This window comes from Bos indicus x Bos taurus, chromosome 12 (genome assembly GCF_003369695.1).
Source record: "Bos indicus x Bos taurus breed Angus x Brahman F1 hybrid chromosome 12, Bos_hybrid_MaternalHap_v2.0, whole genome shotgun sequence".
NCBI lineage: Eukaryota > Metazoa > Chordata > Mammalia > Artiodactyla > Bovidae > Bos > Bos indicus x Bos taurus.
In genome coordinates, this window is record NC_040087.1 from 27,819,417 (window position 1) to 27,839,209 (window position 19,793).

General features: G+C 42.9%; 1 protein-coding gene across 1 annotated transcript in view; it reads right to left on the bottom strand.

Moving 5' to 3' along the window:
- KL (klotho) overlaps nt 1-10,505 on the bottom strand; it is a 38,108-nt gene extending 27,603 nt beyond the window's left edge. The window contains exon 1 of the mRNA XM_027557446.1: nt 9,684-10,505. Coding sequence (XP_027413247.1) covers nt 9,684-10,505 — 822 coding nt within the window. The remainder of the gene's footprint in view (nt 1-9,683) is intronic.
- Between the last annotated feature and the right edge of the window lie 9,288 nt (nt 10,506-19,793).

Genomic DNA, 19,793 nt, shown 5'->3' on the forward strand with positions numbered 1-19,793 from the left:
GATGCTTTCCATGTTATACACTCCAGAAAATCCACTTTGAGTTTTCTCCTTAAGTGGAGAAGTGACATACGCCCAGCAGTGGGGATGATGGGGATAAGATCCGGAAATCTAGCTGTTTCTTACACAGCTTTCAACCAGTTCTCATTTTAGCACCACCTTCAGCACCCTTTCCAGAGCACCTGTTCTTGCTATTCTCTGAGAATCTGCAATCGTAGGATTGGTTCTTGGCTTCTCCCACAGCCAATCTAGTAGTCAGCTTGCACGGATCCACTGAGTCAGGAATACGCCACCATCTGCTTCTGAGCTTTTAAAGTTTTGTTTCCACAGTTATCTCCACTCAATGTCTTCCTCCGTCTCCCTTCCCTCCTTCCCTCCTTCCGTCCTCTTGCCCATTCCCCTTTCTTTGTTTTAACTGTTTCTTTGCTAATGGTCACTTTATTAAAGGGTTTCCCTCGTGGCTCAGATGGTAAAGAATCTGCCTACAAAGCAGGAGACCCAGGTTCTATCCTTGGGTCAGGAAGTTCCCCTGGAGAGGGAACGGCTACCCACTTCAGTATTCTTGCCTGGAGAATTCCATGGACAGAGGAGCCTGGCAGGCTACAGTCCATGGGGTCACAAAGAGTTGGACACAACTGAGCAACCAACAGTTACTGAAGTTTAATGGGGTTTCAAGAGAGAAAAATTCAATGGGTAAATTCAATCTGCCATCTTTTCCCAGAAACATTTCTTATGACTTCTCCACCACAAAAGTACCACATTTTGCTTATAGAACAATTAGGGGAAAAAAACCCAGACAATCAGAAGAAAAAAAAAATTTACCTGTAACACTATCTAGAAACACCCCCAAATGGTAAGCGATATAAACATGACTCCTGGCATCACAAAGCTGAGATCTTTGCAGGGGGAAGACCAAGAAACAAATTATTTCAATAAAATATGTGAAATATTATAAGACAGGCAGGACAGAATTTTATGGAGCAGAAAGCAGGGATAGCAAATCTAGGCTTGGCATGTCAGGAAAAAAGCTGGGGTAAAGGGCGACAACTGGAGAATGCTCTCTACTCATTCACACTCACTCACACAGCTAAGATATGTAAGAAGCATAATACAGCAAATGGCATTTTTCTCTTACTAACATACCATGAGCAACTTTTTAATCACCATACATTAACTTTTTAATGGCCAACACTATTCCACTATACCTGCGCACTGCTACTCCTTTAACTGCTCACCCTAATATATTTAGGTGATGTTCAATTTTTAAGAAGTATTCACCATCTGTCATAATCCTCCTCTCACCTTTACATATTGAGGATGAAATTTAATAAGATTAAAAGTTCAAAAATAAACAACAAAAGGAGATGACAGGGAAAATCTGGTTTAAGAGCAATTCACACAGGGAAAAATTTTAAAACCTGAGAGGTTTTAGCTGACCTCACACCAATCTGAGTCCACAGGAAGGTGACAACCAAAGCCGTCAATGCAATCTTGGACAGTAGGGTAAGGATCCAGTGTCCAGAACAAGAAATATGTGCTGAATCCTGGGGGCAGCTGAAACTTGGTTTGCACATCGAATCTTAAGAGAAGCCTCCGCGTCCTTCCCTTTGCCCCTCCAGCCACTGATCCTGTGGCATGAATTGGGCATTGCTTCACCTGGTGTGGCTGCGCAATGGCCCCCAGGACACAGAACCCAGAACACCCTTCCAACTCCAGGTGTCCTCAGTCATCTCCACCATCCGCAGCCCCTTGGTAAGGACGATGGCCATGGGCAGGTCCCACAGACAGCCAACTCCATTCTGCACTGTTCCTCAAAGACACACCCCCCTGGGGAGATATTAATAGAAAGGTCAATTGTTCCTTCTCCCTCCCCACCTTCTCCTCAAGGGTGAGAAGATAAAGAGGCCTCTCAAGGGTCACATTTGCTTTCTCAGAATTCAACCACCTTCCTGTCTCTCCCACTGCATCTCCCCAAGAAGGAGCCCTGACTAAATGGCAGCTCCCTCTAATTCTTGGAGGCCTGACCCAGAATGTGAATAAAGGAGAAAATACTTAGGAAGAACATAGTGGCCTTTTCAGATATTTGAAAAGCTGTCTCCACAAAAAACAATTTGTTTTATTTTTTGACACGAGGAAGGCAGACACAACCAGGGGTGAGTCCTCTATAGAGGCAGGTTTCTAATCAATATGAAAGATAAAATCAAGTGGGCTACTTCAGAGAAGCTGGGTTGCTTTTGCTAGAAATAGTTGAGCAGAAGCCAGAGGATCCCAGGACAACTGCAAGGAGTTGGTCCAGAGAAGAAATCTGACCTAAGATTCCTCTGTTGCCTTTTTATTCTAATTATCAAATAATAGTGCATTTACAGACATGGAAATAATGTCTGTTCAAATTATATTTAAAACATTAGCCACTCAGTTGTGTCTGACTCTTTATGACCCCATGGACTGTAGCCCACCAGGCTCCTCTGTCCATGGGATTCTCCAGGCAAGAATACTGAAGCAGGTTGCCATTCCCTCCTCCAGGGGATCTTCCCAACCCAGGGATCGAAACTGGGTCTGTGCATTGCAGCCAGATTCTTTACCATCTGAGCCACCAGGGAAGGCTTAATGTATAAAACTGGTTTCAGTTTACCTTGACTATTTTATCAAACTATAAATGATACTGGTTCATGGCTGATGTTCTGACATCCATACTGCAAATAATGTTATTAAGAAAAAAAAAATCTATTCAGACTGGAGCCATGCAAGTTGACTAAACATTTATCTTAAGTCAATATACCAAATTATATCAGTCATAAATTTTAGTAGATTTCCTTTAAACATCAAGAAAAGGTACTTGTTTTATTGTAAAATAGGTCATTTCAAAACTGATTTGAAAATCTAGTCAAATGCTGCTGAAATAACTGCAAAGACTTTCCCACTGAATGCTGAGGGTTACGAATGAAGTTAAGTGAGGCAACAATTTCTAACACATTTGTCTAATTCCTTTCATCTAAACAGCTCAAGAGGATCACTTCTCAAGTTCTTTTGCTTTTATTGACTATAAAGATTCATACCTCACCTTTGTAGAGCTCTTTACATTTTTCAGAACATGTTGACATACCTGATTTTGTTTTAATTCTCACAATGTATCTGAGAGGTGGACAGTGTGGGGGAGACCACCGCTTGTCCTTAATGACCTGTTCCCAATTGATTTGCTGAGCACACAGCTCCGCAGCTGCATACGCCTCCGCTCCCTGCACCACGTGACTGAATTCTGTCAATGGGAGGTGAGTGCGAGAGATGGTGCAGCCTTCAGGTGAAGCTCCCACAAGGTCACATACTCCTCCTTCCCTATCCCCCATCCACTGGATGAAAATGGAGATATTATCTGCCTTGGAAATGCACAAAGGTCACATTCCTGTCTGGGTAGAAATTGTTTCCTTTGCTCTTCCTCACTTTTTAAAACTCCTTCCCAGATACTGGGTGAGAAAGCAGATTGCAGATATTCAATTTACAAAAAAGAAAAGAAGGACATAGTGAAATAAGTAAAGATTATTTTATATCTGTGTTTATTCATTCATTAAAACTGGTATCAGTATTTCTTCTGCTCCAAGGACTCAGATAAGTGCTAAAAAAAATATGATATACAGTCTGTGGCCTCAAAGAGCCACAAATGAGTAAATGATTCTCTGCCTCTTGTTACTACAAAAGGGGAGTACTTGAGTCAAGTCTTTGAAGGATAAATAAGAGTTTATCCCAAGATAGAAGAGCTATGGTGATACTTTAGTTTATCTCTGTACCCAGAATATATCAAGATAGAGCATATAAAAGGTAGTTAAGCTTATCTATTTAAATATATTATGCTTATCTGTTTAAATATATGCTTAAATTATTTTTAATCACATAAATACATAATTCTATAAATAAAGCATAATTATATGTTTAAATTATGCTTATCTGTTTAAATATAGATCACTGACTTGATGGACATGAGTCTGAGCAAGCTCCAGGAGTTGGTGATGGACAGTGAAGCCTAGAGTGCTGCAGTCCGTGGTGTCGCAAAGAGCTGGACACAACTGAGCAACTGAGATTGCAAGTATCACTTTGTAGTTTCCTGAGATGTGGATCTTGAAGGATTCAGAAACCGTATGCATTTTTACTTACCCTCTCTTTATTTCTCGTCCTCCCAATTTTGTTTTTTATTCTCTTCCTAGACCTAAAATTTCCTTTATGCCTTAAAAAGATAACATTCCTTTTAAACATCCAGAAAAGGTATTTGGTAATATGTTTTATGTAAAGTAGGTGATTTCAAAACTGATTTGAAAATCTAGTCAAATGCTGCTGAAATAATTACAAAGAAACATACTTTTTGTACAAATTAATTTTAAAATTCTGGCTTGGAACATCATGTTGTTTGAAAAAATAAGATAACTCAGAAGACTTCTGTGTGCAAACTTTATGACTAACTACTATATTCAGATTGTGCGTTTAGTCATTTTGTACTTGAGAAATGCACACTGGCATTATTTGAATGCTTAGTATTCCCTCTTCAACTCAAAAGAATTGACACTGTTAAACACTACTTTGATTTTGAAATTATTTTTAGTTTTTTTCCTATTCTTAAATTTTTCTTGGACTTGACTGTGACCTTCAAAAAACATTGTGTTCAATCAGATATTCAAAGAAGAGTGAGTCAAGCTCTTCAGGAGATATTTTAACCATTTCTGATTAAATACACTATTGAATTCAGTAGTCTATAAAATACATTAACATTCAACTCAGTTGATTATTCCAGCAATGTACCAAAAAATTTTAATGAGCGGAAAATTGGTAAAGTGCTTCACAAAAGTACATAGCCTTATAATTCGAACATGTATCTAATAGATAAATTGCCTCCACTATTACTTGGGGAAGGACAGCTCAACCAGATAACAAAGCCACTTCCAATACATGCTCCTAAAACCAGCCAGGAGAATTCCCCCATCTCCCATTCTGAAAACTTTGTCATAATGTTTCATAGTGTTTATAGACAGTTTTAAGTTGTTTGGAAACTTTTACAATGGAGTCATACATGTGATGATGACCCTTAAATTTTTACTGAAAATGTCAGATTCTGCACCATTATAGTTACTGATCTTACTATCTGATTAGGATTTAATACTCCCTGTCCCATAAGAAAGTGGCTAGAAAATTGATGAAGAGAACAGATCTTAGGAACATGAGTTTATAAGGGCAAAGTCAGGCTGGTAAATAGCCAGAAGTCACTTACTTAGCACTTACCAAGGGCAAGATGGCATTTTAGGATAGATGAAGTGAATGTGTTTTCCTCATTTAAGGAATTACCTGGCTAGTGAAGCAAATGATTAAATGAAAGAAAAAGTGTGGTAGGGGGCATCAGAGTGAAGCACTGTGGGTTCCACAGAAGGAACAGATGGCATTTGAGTGTAGGGCCAAAGGGAGCATGTGAGCTAGTTCTTAAAGAAAAAAAATGTGATTTTAATAAACAGGGGACTTTATCCTGTTCATTCATAATGATATCCTTGGGAATATCTGCCGTGGCAAACTGCAAGGAGCAAGGGCAGAGGCAAGGACATCCGTCATAGGCTGTTCCAGTGATCCAGGCAGAATGTGATGGGGGCTTGGACCTGGAGTTTTAGATAAAGAGAGAAGTGGCTGGATTCTGTATACATTTTGAAGGTAAGTAGAGCTATAGGCTGGAGAAGGCAATGGCAACCCACTCCAGTACTCTTGCCTGGACAATCCCACGGATGGAAGAACCTGGTAGGCTGCAGCCCACGGGGTCACTAAGAGTCGGACACGATTGAGCGACTTCACTTTCACTTTTCATGTACTGGAGAAGGAAATGGTAACCCACTCCAGTGTTCTTGCCTGGAGAATCCCAAGGCCGGGGAAGCCTAGTGGGCTGTCATCTATGGGGTCACACAGAGTCGGACACGACTGAAGTGACTTAGCAGCAGCAGCAGCAGAGCTATAGGATTGGTTGATGGATTGAACATAAGATTTTAGAGAAAGGAAGAAGTTAAGCTTTGGTGTCCAACCAACTGAAAGAGCAAAGCTACCACGATGGAGATGGGGAAGACAGGAATTTGCTTTTCGATGTTAAATGTGGCATGTCTATTTGACATCAAAGAGGATAAGCTCTACACTCAGATAGAGAAGGAGAAGTTCTTCTTCTACACTCAGATATAGGAGAAGAAGAATTTCTCAGGGGAGAAGTTCTAGCTGGAGACTCAAAATTTGGAGTCATCAGGATATAGAGTCTTCAAAGAACTCATTTGGAGTGAATCTAGAGCTTAGGCCCCAGGAGGGAGGCCCCAGCACTCCAACATTTAGAGACATGACAGGGAGGAATAAGCAAAGGGAACTGGGAAGAAGTTGCCAGTGAGCTGAGAGAAGGGAGAGACAGTGAGGTTCTGGAAGCCAAGCTAAGAAAGTGTGTCAAGAAAGAGAAGAGCAGTTGGACAGATGCTGTAGACAGATCAGCTGACAGGAGCACTGATGCTCAGAACCAGGCAGGTCTGTACTATATCTAATGCGCAAAGTAGTATCTCCCAGCCCCACCTACTTAAGTGAAAGAAGTTGTCTTTTGGGACTTCCTTGTGGTCCAGAGGCTAAGACTCTGTGCTTCCAATGCAGGGGGCCTGGGTTCAACCTCTGGTTGGGGACCTAGATCCCACAAGCCACAACTAAGAGTCCATGTGCCGCACTAAGACCCAACACAGCAAAATAAATAAGTAAATATCCCCCGTGCCCCCCAAAAAGTTGTCTTTTTGTCACAGGTTCCCTGAACAGACATTTTCAAGACTCCCTGGGAGTCCCATGTGTATCTCGAACTTGATCCTGGTCCTCCCCAGAATCCCATGGGCAGAACAAAAACTCCCAGGCACCATTGGAGCTGGACTCCAACTACCAGCCTTAACACTAGTTCTTCAGGAGCCATTAAGACCCATCTTTCTAGAGCTGAGAAGGCACAGCAGTCCCTCTTCAAGCTAGAGAGAAGTTACGTCTTCTTTCCGGGTTATATTTGGATGAGCAAAGCGGTCTGGATTCCATGGGCTCTGCAGGGAAATCTTTCTATCAGTTCTGGCTCTGTCAGGCTCTGTCTCTTCCTCTCATACACACACACACACAGGCTATTTCTATCAAGGGGACCTCAGTACCAAAACCCCACAAAAAACAGGAAGACCTCCATTCCGAGCAAAGCTTCCCCATCCCATTATTCATCCTGCAGTTTGTCTGGCCTGCCTCTGTCCTCCAGGCCATCAGACAATGGTTCTTAAGAATCTGGTGCTGGGATGGGGGGAGACAGGGTTGGGGGGGGGTGTCAAATTTCCAGTCTCCCTAAGGCATCTCCTTAGTCTACTTGTAAATTAGTGGAAACACAGAATGGGGAGGGGAGGAGTGCTGGCCAGATCAATCCTTCACCAGCATCAGATCCCCAAATGTAAATAAATGTGCTAAGGGCTCAGTAGCCCCTACCAGGAATACCTAAAACCTGGCTGAAAAGTTCTATTAATATCACCAAAATGTTCCATTACCAAAATCTGGGAATATGATTTATCTTTTCAAATAAGATCAAAACTTCCATATTCCCCTCCCCATAACACAAACACCAAGAAAGAATATTAACATCAGAATGAAAATATCTCATAGGACATAATTAAAGATATCATCTTTGATCATAACAACTTACTTCTTCATAAGATATAAGAATGACTACACTCCGAACCAAAGATATGTGAAAGCAAAATTAATTTTTTACAGCAACTATAATTATGTTTGCAACATCAGCAAAAGCAACTGTCCATTTGTTACTAATTTCTTATGAACACAAAGTCCACTGGGAAGGATGGTTAGTGTTTGGCAAGTTTTTGTGTAAGGAGACAAAAATATAACTGGGAAGTTAATCAAAAGGCAAAAAGTGGGCACAAGAGTCAAAAGCGTGTTGACTGTTTAATATACCAGAGTACCAGAAAGCTCCTGTGGTCCCAGTTCCTTATCTTATGTATGAAATGAATGGGTAAGTGGTTATCATAACAATTGATGAGTTTTATATTCATACAGAGTTTATTACATGCATTCTAAAAACAGAACTCATACGATTTAAATCTACAATAGTAATTTTGCAGGAATAGTCTATTTGGTCCTTCAGTTGGTCCACAAATCTCTTGTTTCTGACATGAACTGAAATTTGCTTATGTTTTCTCCAAAAGAGGGACAAGCTTTTTCCATAGTTTTCTATCACCAATCATGAACAGGTGCTGTTTGGGTCTTCTGATTCCTTAAAAGAACTGACAGACTGAACACATTTCTTACCACTGCTCTAAAGCATCTTACTGAAAAATATATATATGTCAATATGGAATCACTAAATCACAAGTTTTTGGTCAAACAAACTCAACATTCTTTTATGACCTGTGGTAGCAAGCAGGTTTTTTTGGAGCTGACACACAATCTAATTAGCCCTTATTACACACTATCAGCAGCTCTGAGTGGTAAGTCAACTCAATGACCCAGGAACTGTTCTGCCTCAATTACCTATGGCTTCGATTAAAAGTGTGTAGAAGTGAGTCTTCATCTTGACTTTGTTCAAAATATGTGGCTTAATTCTAAATTTAAAAATAGGTCTTCCAGTAAATGCAGAAGTCACCAAAATACTGTGCCAAATGTTATACATTTAAGCCCATTTATTAAAAGGTTTGCACATATACATATAAAATATTCTATTATGATACAAAACTGTAAGAAGTGTACAAACAACTGACGTTATAAAGGAACCCTCAAATTGATGAACCTAATCTTGAAGACTAAGGAGAAAAGGGAGAAATAATTCTTTGGAAGACGTCATCATCATGGCACATTAATTCCTCCTCTGCCAAAATGTATTAAGCCTTTTGCACAAGGGTGTTAAAATCAATTTTGTCAGGCTAATAATCTCATCCCTGGGGAATCCTTCCAACTGGAGACAGCATCGCGTACATACAGTTATTGTAGTACACAATCTATCCCGCCCTTTAGTAGTTTCTGTATCTTAGGTAGCTTTTTTTAAGACTGTACAAGGGGTCTTCACACTCCTGCTGATTAAGTAAGGTTGGCGGATGTAGTTCTCAATCCTGCCACTGAAAGAACTTCCAAAGACAGTTGAAACTCTGCTCTGCAGGAGATGCGATTTTAACATCTTCGAGTTTGCTGCAGTGTGAACTTGTGCCACAAGCAAGACAGATCTTATTGGATTAAACTGAACTCGTGACATCTCCACAAACTCTAGCAGAGAGCAATGCTGTCTGTGTGGCTTCCAAGCAAACTTCTTTCCTCGTGCTCTGGCGGCCGCTCCTAGTCCTATTTCACCTCTAGGAATTCTCTACCCTCAAGAGAAAGGCGCTCCCATTTCTCATGAGAGAAACGAATCCCCATTTCTTTTTGACGGTGGCCTCAAAAAAGGCAGTCCCCTGGCGCGCCCACCGCGGGGTTTCCCTCCCATTCTCGACTCCACGATTTCCTGGGAAACCCAAGAAGCTCAGCGCCCCCCACCCTCCCTGGGCGTGAACCCCAGGAAACCGCACAGGTGTGCTCCAATGGAACCTCCTCTGATTGGCATCCCCCAGTCAGACACCCCTCTTGCCCTGGCGTCTCCAGGGGCCCTCTCCCCGGCGTGGCCCTCCACCTGGCCCCCTCGCACTCACCAGGAGGAGGTTGTGCGCCACCAGGTAACCGAGTCGCGGGCTGCCCCGGACGCCGGGAGCCAGGCGCCCTGTGGCGTAGCCGTGCCAGGCCACCACGTAGGGGTTGTCGATGGTGATCCAGTACTTGACCTGGCCGCCGAAGTGGCGGAAGCAGAGCTCGGCGTAATCCCTGAAGTGGTCGGCCAGGGCGCGGTTGGCCCAGCCGCCGTAGGCATCCTGCAGGCGCTGGGGCAGGTCCCAGTGGTACAAGGTGACCACGGGCTGCACGCCCAGCTCCCGCAGCCGCTCCAGCAGACGCCGGTAGTAGCGCAGCCCCTCCCGGTTGGGGGCGCTGGCGCTGCCATTGGGGAGCACCCGCGCCCACGAGATGGAGAAGCGGTAATGGGTGACCCCGAGCTCGCGCAGCCCCTCCGTGTCTCGAAAGACATTGTTGTAGCCGTCGCTGGCCACGTCCCCGGTGGCGGGCGGGGGGGGCGACGGGGCGCCCGACGGCCAGCCGGCCGCCGAGGGGTCGCCTGGAGGCGCCGGGGGGCGGTGGGTGAACGTGTCCCAGATGGAGGCGCCCTTGCCGTGCTGCTGCCAGCCGCCCTCCGTCTGGTAGGCAGCGCTGCCCACGGCCCAGAGGAAGCCGTCGGGGAAGGTGTCGTGGAGTAGCCCCGCGGCCTCGGGGGTCGGAGGGCGCGCGAAGCGGGCCCAGGTCTGCGCGCCGTCGCCGGGCTCGGCGCGCAGGGGGCGACCGCCCAGGGCCAGCAGTAGCAGCCACAGCGGCGGCGGCGGCGGCGGAAACGCCCGCAGGCGGCGCGGCGGGGCGCGGGCGGGCATGCTGCGCGGGAGCCGGGCGCACGGGCGCCGCGCCGCGCCCCTTTATGCCCGCGCCCCGCCGCGCCGCCCACCCCCGCTTCCCCCCGCGGGCCCCGCTGGCAATGATTACCTGTGGCCCCGCGCCTCCCCCCGCCTCCCTGGATGAGGGGGAGGGCGAGGGGGGACTGGGGCGCAAAGGGCGAGCGGGAGCCCGCGCAGGGGGCGCGATCGTGGGCCCGGCGCAGCGGGCGCGGCTCTCGGACGTCGGAGAAAAAGCACCTGTGCCTCTCTGCGCCCAGGGGCAGCCAGGGATGTTTCCGCTGCAGGACTTTCCCTGCGAGCTCGCTTTCTACACCCCATCCGCGCCCCTCCTGGAAGAAGCCGCCGAGCCCGGGAAGGGAGGCGGCCACCCCAACTTTCCCGAGTTCGGCGCGGGGTCTGTGGGAGCGGGGTGCGCCCAGAGGAAAAGCACCTGCTATTCTCTTCTCTCCCTACTCGGAGGCAGAGAAGAACGACTGATGAGACTGGAGTTGATTAGGAACTGGCCGAAATTGTATTGGGAGGGCAAGGTGGGGAGAAATATGTTGGAACTTGAAATGTTGGGAGAGAAGGACCCGAGGTGGACTTTCCATTGCGGTCTCTAAGGAAGATGCTCGCGTGAAGAGCCGCCCCACGTGCGCAGCCCGAGTGGCGCTTCCCGCAAGACCCCAGTCTAGGACGCCTTCGAGGAAGACAAGGGAGACGCATAGGCTCCCTTGAACTTTGCTTTCATCTCCCTCTTACGGTTATGTTTTAACCATTTCAAACCAGTACTTGTTCTTTAATTGGATCGTGCAAAATGACTTGGTGAATGTCTAACGACAGTTGTTGGTTGTTCTTCCAGAAGAAAGAGAACCGCCAAGGTTTGGACTTTGAGTAGTTCTCATTCACCTCTGTTGTCCTTTTGCATCTGTTTTTTGAATAGTCACATGTTTCAGCTTTCAGCTCTAGCTTGGCAAGTAATTTATCTGAACAAACCGTGCACGCAGCTGCCGGTGGAGTGGGCGGACTCTGGATCCCTGATCAGTGAAGAGAAAAGGGAGGAGGGGTTTAGCCCAAGCGCCTTCGAGGACAAAATAGAATCATGACGCCTTTCTGGTCACCAAAGAGCCCTTTTGACAAATTGTGGAGACACTGTGAGGTTGCGTAGACCTGATCTGTGACTGGGGACTGGACGCTCTGGGCTCCTCCTCCTTTGCGATCTTGGGTGGGACAGTCTCTCCAAGCCTTAGGCTTCTTATTTATAAAATAGAGATGGTCATGTCTGCCCTGCCACCTTAGACACTTGTGACGCTCAAATGAAACAAATGTGCACGCAGAGCAGGTATGCCTCCATCATGGCACACCTGCTCCTATGATCAATGACTCAGATCTTCTTAGAGGTACATCTATTCTTACCTAGTTATCACCCCTGCACTGCTGTTTCATACAAACTTAAAATCAATAAAGTTTTAAATTTTTCAGATGAAGGTGCTTCAATTAATTTCCTTAAAATGTAAGCACAACAAATTTATTCCAGTGTTTTATTAAATATTCCCAACTCTAGCCAGCATATATTATTGTGGTTTAGTAAGATTAAGCCATCAGGTCGGAACAAGACATTACTATTCTGTTACATGTGGCATCTACAGTTTTCAATAAATGTGAAATAACAAACAATGACACTCCAGCAATTAAAAAAAAATTATACCATGCAAGCATACAGTCACACTCTCTTCCAAATAAATTAAAAAGCTTCTATGTCTGCACCCAGGCTCACATTTCCCTTCTAGAACTGATGATTAGAGTGTCTGCTTCTTGTAGCTTGTTAAGTTTCAATTAGAAATGCTTCATGGGTCTCATGGAAAATAGCTTAGGCTAAGTGTTCACTTATTGATGTATGGTCTGTTTGCTCAGGGCAGATTGTATTTATTGCTACTTTTATTTAACCAACAGTGAGAGAAAGAGAGAGAGATTTAAAGAGATGGATTTTTAAAGCAGTGATTAAAAAATAGAACCAAGGTGACTAATAAATGCTTCACATTTGAAGTTCTCTCTCTGAGGGGTACATAAAGCCTATGTATCTCCAGTTGAACATCATAGCTTTCAGTATTTGAAGGATGTTCCCAGGTGATAGTTAATTCAACCCAATGATAAAGATTGCATGATAATTAAACTTTATTTCCAGAACTTGCTGTTTATCAAGGTTCTGTTCATGGTTATTAAATTCTGGATTCCTGGAGTATAAATAATTGCTGCTGCTGCTTTGCATTTGTTCAGTTTTATTTTGATTCTTTCACATCTAAAATGTGGGTTTCATTCAATGCTTTGTTCTCCCACAAACAAGAGATTAATTACTTGCTGTGCTTTGAATATGAAGGTAAAGTTATTGATGCACTGAAGGAAAGGAGATTTTTTTTTTGTTTCTGAGGTACAGAGGACAGATTGGAGGAGATTTTTAAATTTAAATTTACTTACTGACCTTTGTCGTGATGATGATTTTCAACAGCCTAAAGGGAGTCGTCAAGGTGACTAACATCCTTCATCCCATCCCTTCTCCTGGCTGCTCCTGGGACCAGCAGAGCCCTTGCCTGCGAAGGGAGCAGAAAGGGGTTCACTGACTCACAAACAAAACATCAACCCAATGGGGGGGCTCCCAGCTCACCAGCTACAGACACTAGCTTCTCTGAGGAGATACTGAGATCATCAAAACAATCTCTCAGCAACCACCATGGGCAAAGCAACCACAAGGAGTTCAAGCCTTCAAAACAAGTGACAACCCCTGTCCTCAGAAACAGTAGTGATGGGGACTTCCCTAGCAGTCCAGTGGTTAAGACTTCACCTTCCAATGCAAAGGATGCAAGTTCGATCCCTGGTCAGGGAGCTAAGATCTCACATGCCTCACAGCCAAAAACTCAAAATATAAAACAGAAGCAATATTGTGACAAATTCAATAGAGGCTTTATAAATGGTCCACACTAAAAAAAAAAAATCTTAAAAACAACAGTAGTGAAACAGGACAAAGTTGGTAATAATGTTCAGTTTATTACATTGAGTGTTAACAAATGACACCTATGACAGGTATTTGAAGAATTCAGAAGGAGAAAGTATTCTATTTTGAGTTGGTTGGAAAAGTTTCACAGATAAGACATGATACTATCTGGGGTTACATAGTAAAACTTGCAAAAAGTCTGGGAAGTAAGGATATGGGGAAGCAAAATATGGAAGGAAAAAAGTGTCCTCAGTGTATTCATGGTAAAAAAAAAAAAATAGTCTATTTGTCAGTGGAAGGAAATAGTGGGCTGAAAATGTAGGTAGGGATAGAGTCTTTAACAGGTTTTATTATTGTATCACATCAGAGCTTCTTTTACTCATTAAATAAATACTTGTTTTGTGCTGAGCACTATTCTAGGCACTGGGAATGCAACAGTTAACAGTTAACAAAATAGACCAACAACCCTTGCCTTTTTGTCATACCACTCTTTACTCTGTTCCAGCCACATACACCTCCTGTTTGTCCTTGGAACTAGCCAAACTGGCTCCCAACCTCAAGGCAATGTCTCTCTGGAATGCTTTTCAGAACCACCTGCTTCTCCTGTCAGGTCTTAGAACAAGAGCCACATTCTGAGAGCAGCCTTCTCTAACTCTCTGTCCAGAGTAGTTCCCCCAGTCACTCTCAATCACATTGTCCTGTTTTATTTTTCTCGTCGAGTTTAGGACTAACCCAGATTATCTTGTTGGTTTACATTTTCCCTTTATCTTCAATTAGAATGTAAGCCCAATGAGAAAAGGCATGGGGCTTTTTCTTTGCAGTACCTGGAACACCTAGAATAATGTCTATCCATTATAGTTGCTGCACTCATATTTATGGAATGAATGAATGAAACCATTAGTAAGAGAGGCTGAAGCACATGCTGAGAATTCTGGAGCCACATCCCGGATTACAAAAGAGGCTTGATTAGTAATGTCTACTAATCAATCAAGAGATTGGTTAGTAATATCTGTCTTAGCACAGGCAGGAGACGTGGTCACAGCAACGGCCGTATTTGATGTCCTGCATCTATGTGTATTTCAGGGGGCAATAGCCCAGGCCCACTCTACTAAAACTGCAGATAAGTCTGATGCTACAACAGGAAAAAGAACACGAAACAATGTCACTGTGGAATAGTTTAACTGCCAACATCCCCACTTCCCCTGGCACACCTCTGACAAGCTCCAAAAGATGGAAAAGGCACTGAGACTAGGGCAATGAGCTTCGCTGAGCTGGTAAGGTAAGTTCTTCATTTCACAGGGGTTTTCAGAGCCACTAAGTATCAGATGCACCTTCCTAAAGAACTAGGAATGCAACAAGGCTCTGTTCCCACCTGCTTTATCCTTGTTCTGCTGATTTGTCATTGAAACAAAGCTAAGTTGATTTACAATCCAGTAGCTTAACTTCCGGAGAAGGCAATGGCACCCAACTCCAGTACTTTTGCCCGGAAAATCCCATGGATGGAGGAGCCTGGTGGGCTGCAGTCCATGGGGTCGCTAGAGTTGGACACGACTGAGCGACTTCACTTTCACTTTTCACTTTCATGTATTGGAGAAGGAAATGGCAACCCACTCCAGTGTTCTTGCCTGGAGAATCCCAGGGACGGGGGAGCCTGGTGGGCTGCTGTCTAGGGGGTCGCACAGAGTTGGACACGACTGAAGCGACTTAGCAGCAGCAGCAGCAGCTTAACTTCAAATCTGTAAGGGCTTTTGTGGTCAGTCAACTCAGGAGCCACAGAAAAGTTTTGTAGTGGAGCTACAAGGGTAAACAGCAAGATGGCTCAATTTATTTTAAGAAAGGGGACAATATTAGTCAATTGATTTGTCAGTAAATTGAGGGGGAGATACTAGAACCTGAAAGATCACTTTAAAAGCAACTATAGTAAAGTACATAATGAGTTAAGGAAGGCTTCTGCCTAGCATGGTAAAAAAATCCAAAAAAAAGAGAGATGAGAGACAATACAAAAAAAGAAAACTGATTGCATGTGACAGGTAGGTGAGAGGGGAAAGTAAATGATGATTTAAATGTTTTGAGATGAGCTGAAAATAAAAACGACACCACCATTGATGTTCCTGAGTACATCAGGAGGTGTAATTAATTTCTGATGAAAGATGACTTCAGTGCTAAATATGTTAAATTTGAAGTGTCAGTCAAATTTGTAAGCCAGGTATTAAGCAAATAATTGGAGTTATCACTTTGAAGCTCAGAAGGCAGTTACAGATTGGAGATTAGGATCAGAAATTTTGATCCCAGGATATTGGATGAGGACATTCAAAAATCAAAATTGTGATTTCCCTGATGGTCCAGTGGTTAAGACTTCCCAATGCAGGGAGAGCTAAGATCCCACGTGCCTCCTGGCCAAGAAAACCAAAACATAAAACAAAAGCAGTATTGTAACAGATTCAATAAAGACTTTAAAAAAATGGTCCACATCAAAATATATATATATTGAAAAAAATCCAAGGACAACTAAAAGCCAAGGGCTAGCCTTATCTCCATTTGTAGGGAGTGGATAGGGTGGAATTAAAAGAAAAAGAGAACACACAGGGTGCGCCAGAAGCCTAGGGTAATGTGTTTTTCAAGCCAAGGAGGTAAGCCTTTCAAAAAGGAAAGATGATCAAACTTGGTGAGAAAAGACATCTGACCTAGAAATTAGATCATTTGGAGATTTTGGAGACAGATGTTTTAGATTGTAACAGGGCTTAAGCCAGATTACAGTGAGAGTGAGTGTGAGATGAAAAAATAAAGGCCACAAGCACATAATCTTCTGACAAGCTGGCCAGGAGAGCGAATGAGAAACGATGGTCACTTAAAGGGTTCTCGGAGTTCAGAGAAAATATTTTCAAGATGAGAAACCCTGCACACCTTTGTACACAGAAGAGGAAAGGGGAAGGAGAAGGAGAATTGGAAGTTTCAGGAAAAAGGTGAAGTAAGCGTACAGTCATAGCTGTGACCTAAGGCAGCTGATTGTGGGCTTTTCAGGTCCCAAAATATTAAACATGGAGACATTAAGAAAAGCAGAAAAACAAGATCATGCAGCTAGAATGCTGGAATGGTGGGGAAGGAGCAAAAGACAAGGAGTGGTAGACAAAAAATCACTAAAAAGAAAGGGAACAAAAAGGAGCTCTGTGAAGTCTTTTTTTTTTTTTCAACAAATATGCATATTTTAAAATGTTATTGAAGTATATTTGATTTACAATGTTAGTGTCTGTTGTACAGTGACTCAGTTATACATATATATACACTCCTCTTCATAATTCTTTTCATTATGGTTTATCACAGAATATTGAATATAGTTCCCTGTGCTCTACAGGAGGATCTTGTTGTCGTCAAGTCAGAACAACAGCAAAGGTGTTCCCGGGAAGCTGCAGCTCTGCTGAGCTCTCTGGGGCTGAAGTAGACCTTGGAGACACTGTTTTGGGCTCTGTGTGCTCCTGACGCATCTACGCTTTCAACTCTTCTGAGTGGAGCAGGGAGTCCAAAGGCTCAGATCCTCCCCTTATCCTCCTAAGTAACACCACTGCCTCTCTAGCCTGGAACTGTCTTATTACACCAACTGAACACATGCTGACACCAGGTTCATGTCCAGCAGCAAAGAGCATGGCCATTAGGGACTTAGGGCATTGCACTGCTAGAGTGAAAATGTTTCTACTTCCTTTTTTTCCTCAACTCCCCCACCCCAATACAACAAGGAGAGACATAGCCATCTCAGTAAAATTGAGAGAGGTTAGTGTACATGAAGGAAATGAAGATGAAGGGCTGGTGAGTGAATTAACTGAGGGAGAGGTGCATGAGAAGCAAGATGGTGTACCTAACATCACTCCAGAAAAGATCAAGAGCGGAGGTACTGTGCAAGGAGAGGGGCAGCTGGAGGGCTGAAAATGGAGCCGTTAGATCCCAGCTTTCCATCCTAAGTACAGACTGGCTCTACTCATCTGCTAGCTCCACAGGAAACTTATTCTCTCTGGAGAAATGGATCCAAAGAGGCTACTGCCTTGGGAATAGCATGTATGGAGAAGAATGTGGGTGAAGCAGGGAACTAAAAGTTAACTACGTAAATCAGATTCTGCATAGCCAGCAGTGGGACCCCCAATGCTCTCCCAGGCTAGTTCCAGAACTCCATCAGGGTACCTGGTAGTAACACTCCATCTGTTACAAGCTATGCCTATACACATAAAGATTCCAGACAGCTTCTTAGTGATTTATTCTTTTATATATATAATATATATTTAAGGTAAATATATTTATATTAATATATAATATATTTATTATATATAAATGTATATAATATAAACATTATATATTATAATATAATGTTTATATAAAATATATTTAATATAAATGTATTTATATTAAATATAAATACATAAATATAAATGTTTATAAATACATGTATAAATATATAAATCTTATTTTATATCAAATACAAAATATCTTTAATATATTAATATAAAATATATATATTTACTCTTCCTTTTTTATTGGAGGATAATTGCTGTACAATGTTATATTGGTTTCTGCCATACATCAATGCAAACCAGCCATAATTATACATGTATCCCCTCCCTCTTGAGCCTCCCTCCCGGCCCCATTCCCATTATCCCCTTCTAGGTCATTACAGAGCTCCTGGCCGGGCTCCCCGTGTTATACAGCAGCTTCTCACTAGCTGTCTGTTTTACACATGATAGTGTATATATGTCAATGCTACTTTCTTAATTTGTCCTACCCGCCCCTTCCCCTGCTGTGTCCACTAGTCCATTCTCTGGTCTGCATCTCCATCTCTTCTCCGTAAACAGGTTCATCATTATTTTTCTAGATTCCATATATATGCATTAATATACAATATTTGTTTTTCTTTTTCTTCACTCTGAATAACAGGCTCTAGGTTCATCCACCTTACTATAGCTAACTCAAATTCATTCCTTTCTATGGCTAAGTAATATTCCATAGTATATACATACCACAACTTCTTTATCCATTCATCTGTTGATGGACATCTAGGTTGCTTCCACGTCCTCAGAATAGTGATTCACTCTTAAATATAAAGGAACGCAGCAGGAAGCACCAGACAGGTGAAGGGGACCTCCTCATGGAAGAGTCCAAAAGCCATCATTAATAATTTAAATCAAGAGAAAACATTGCATCTATGATACAAGAAAAGGATAAGGATAAATACTGGAACAATTCATTTCAGTTCAGTCACTCAGTCGTGTTTGGCTCTTTGCAACTCCATGGACTGCAGCACACCAGGCTTCCCTGTCCATCACCAACTCCCAGAACAATGGAGAGCCAAAAAAAGAATCCTTGAAAATTAAGAATATGATAACAAGTAAAAATAAAAATTTTAAATTGGCAAAAGTATTGGAAAATAAGAAAATCTCTCAGAAAACAGTACAAAAAATAAATAAAGCATTGGAAAAGAGGAAAGAAAAAATAAGGAAAATTTAGGAAATCAAACATCCAACTTCTAGGTGTCCAAGTGAGAGAATGGAGAAAATCTAAAATGTCTTGGTGTTTAAGGACATGCATTTCTAATTAAATCGGTCTGAGAAGCACAATAATGATTTTTTTAAAAAAAAGCCAAAGTAAGGCACGCCATTGTAGAACTTCAGAATCCTAAAGATAAAGATAAGATTTTCTAGCTTCCAGAAGTCAGGGAAAAAACAAACAAACAAACAAGAATCAAAGTAGCCTTGGACTTCTCAAAAGAAACACTGAAAATTAGAGAAGAGTGGAGCCACACCTTCAATATTCTGAAGGAAAATTATTTTCAACCTAGAATTCTGTACCCACCAAACTAATAATCACGAGGGATAGCAGAATAGACATTTCAGACATTAAAGGTCCTTTTAAAAGTGTTTTCCAGGTACCTGAAGTTATAAAAATGTGTTCCATGAAAACAAGGAAGTAAACCACAAAAAAGAGAAAATGTAGATTGCATGAAACAGAGGACAGAAGGCAGAATAAATACAAAGGGAATTTGTAGGATTATAGCAAAAGGAAATCTCAGGATGCAGCCAATTTAGGGCAGAGCATTCCAGACTGGGGCATGGGTGGGGGACTTCCCTGGTGGCTCAGAGGGTAAAGAATTTGCCTGCAATGCAGGAGACCTGGATTAGATCCCTGGGTGTGGAAGATTCCTTGGAGAAGGATATGGCAATCGACTACAGTACTCCTACCTGGAAAATTTCATGGAGGAGCCTGGTGGGCTACAGTTCATGGGGTCGCAGAGTCAGACACAACTAACACACACTCCCTCA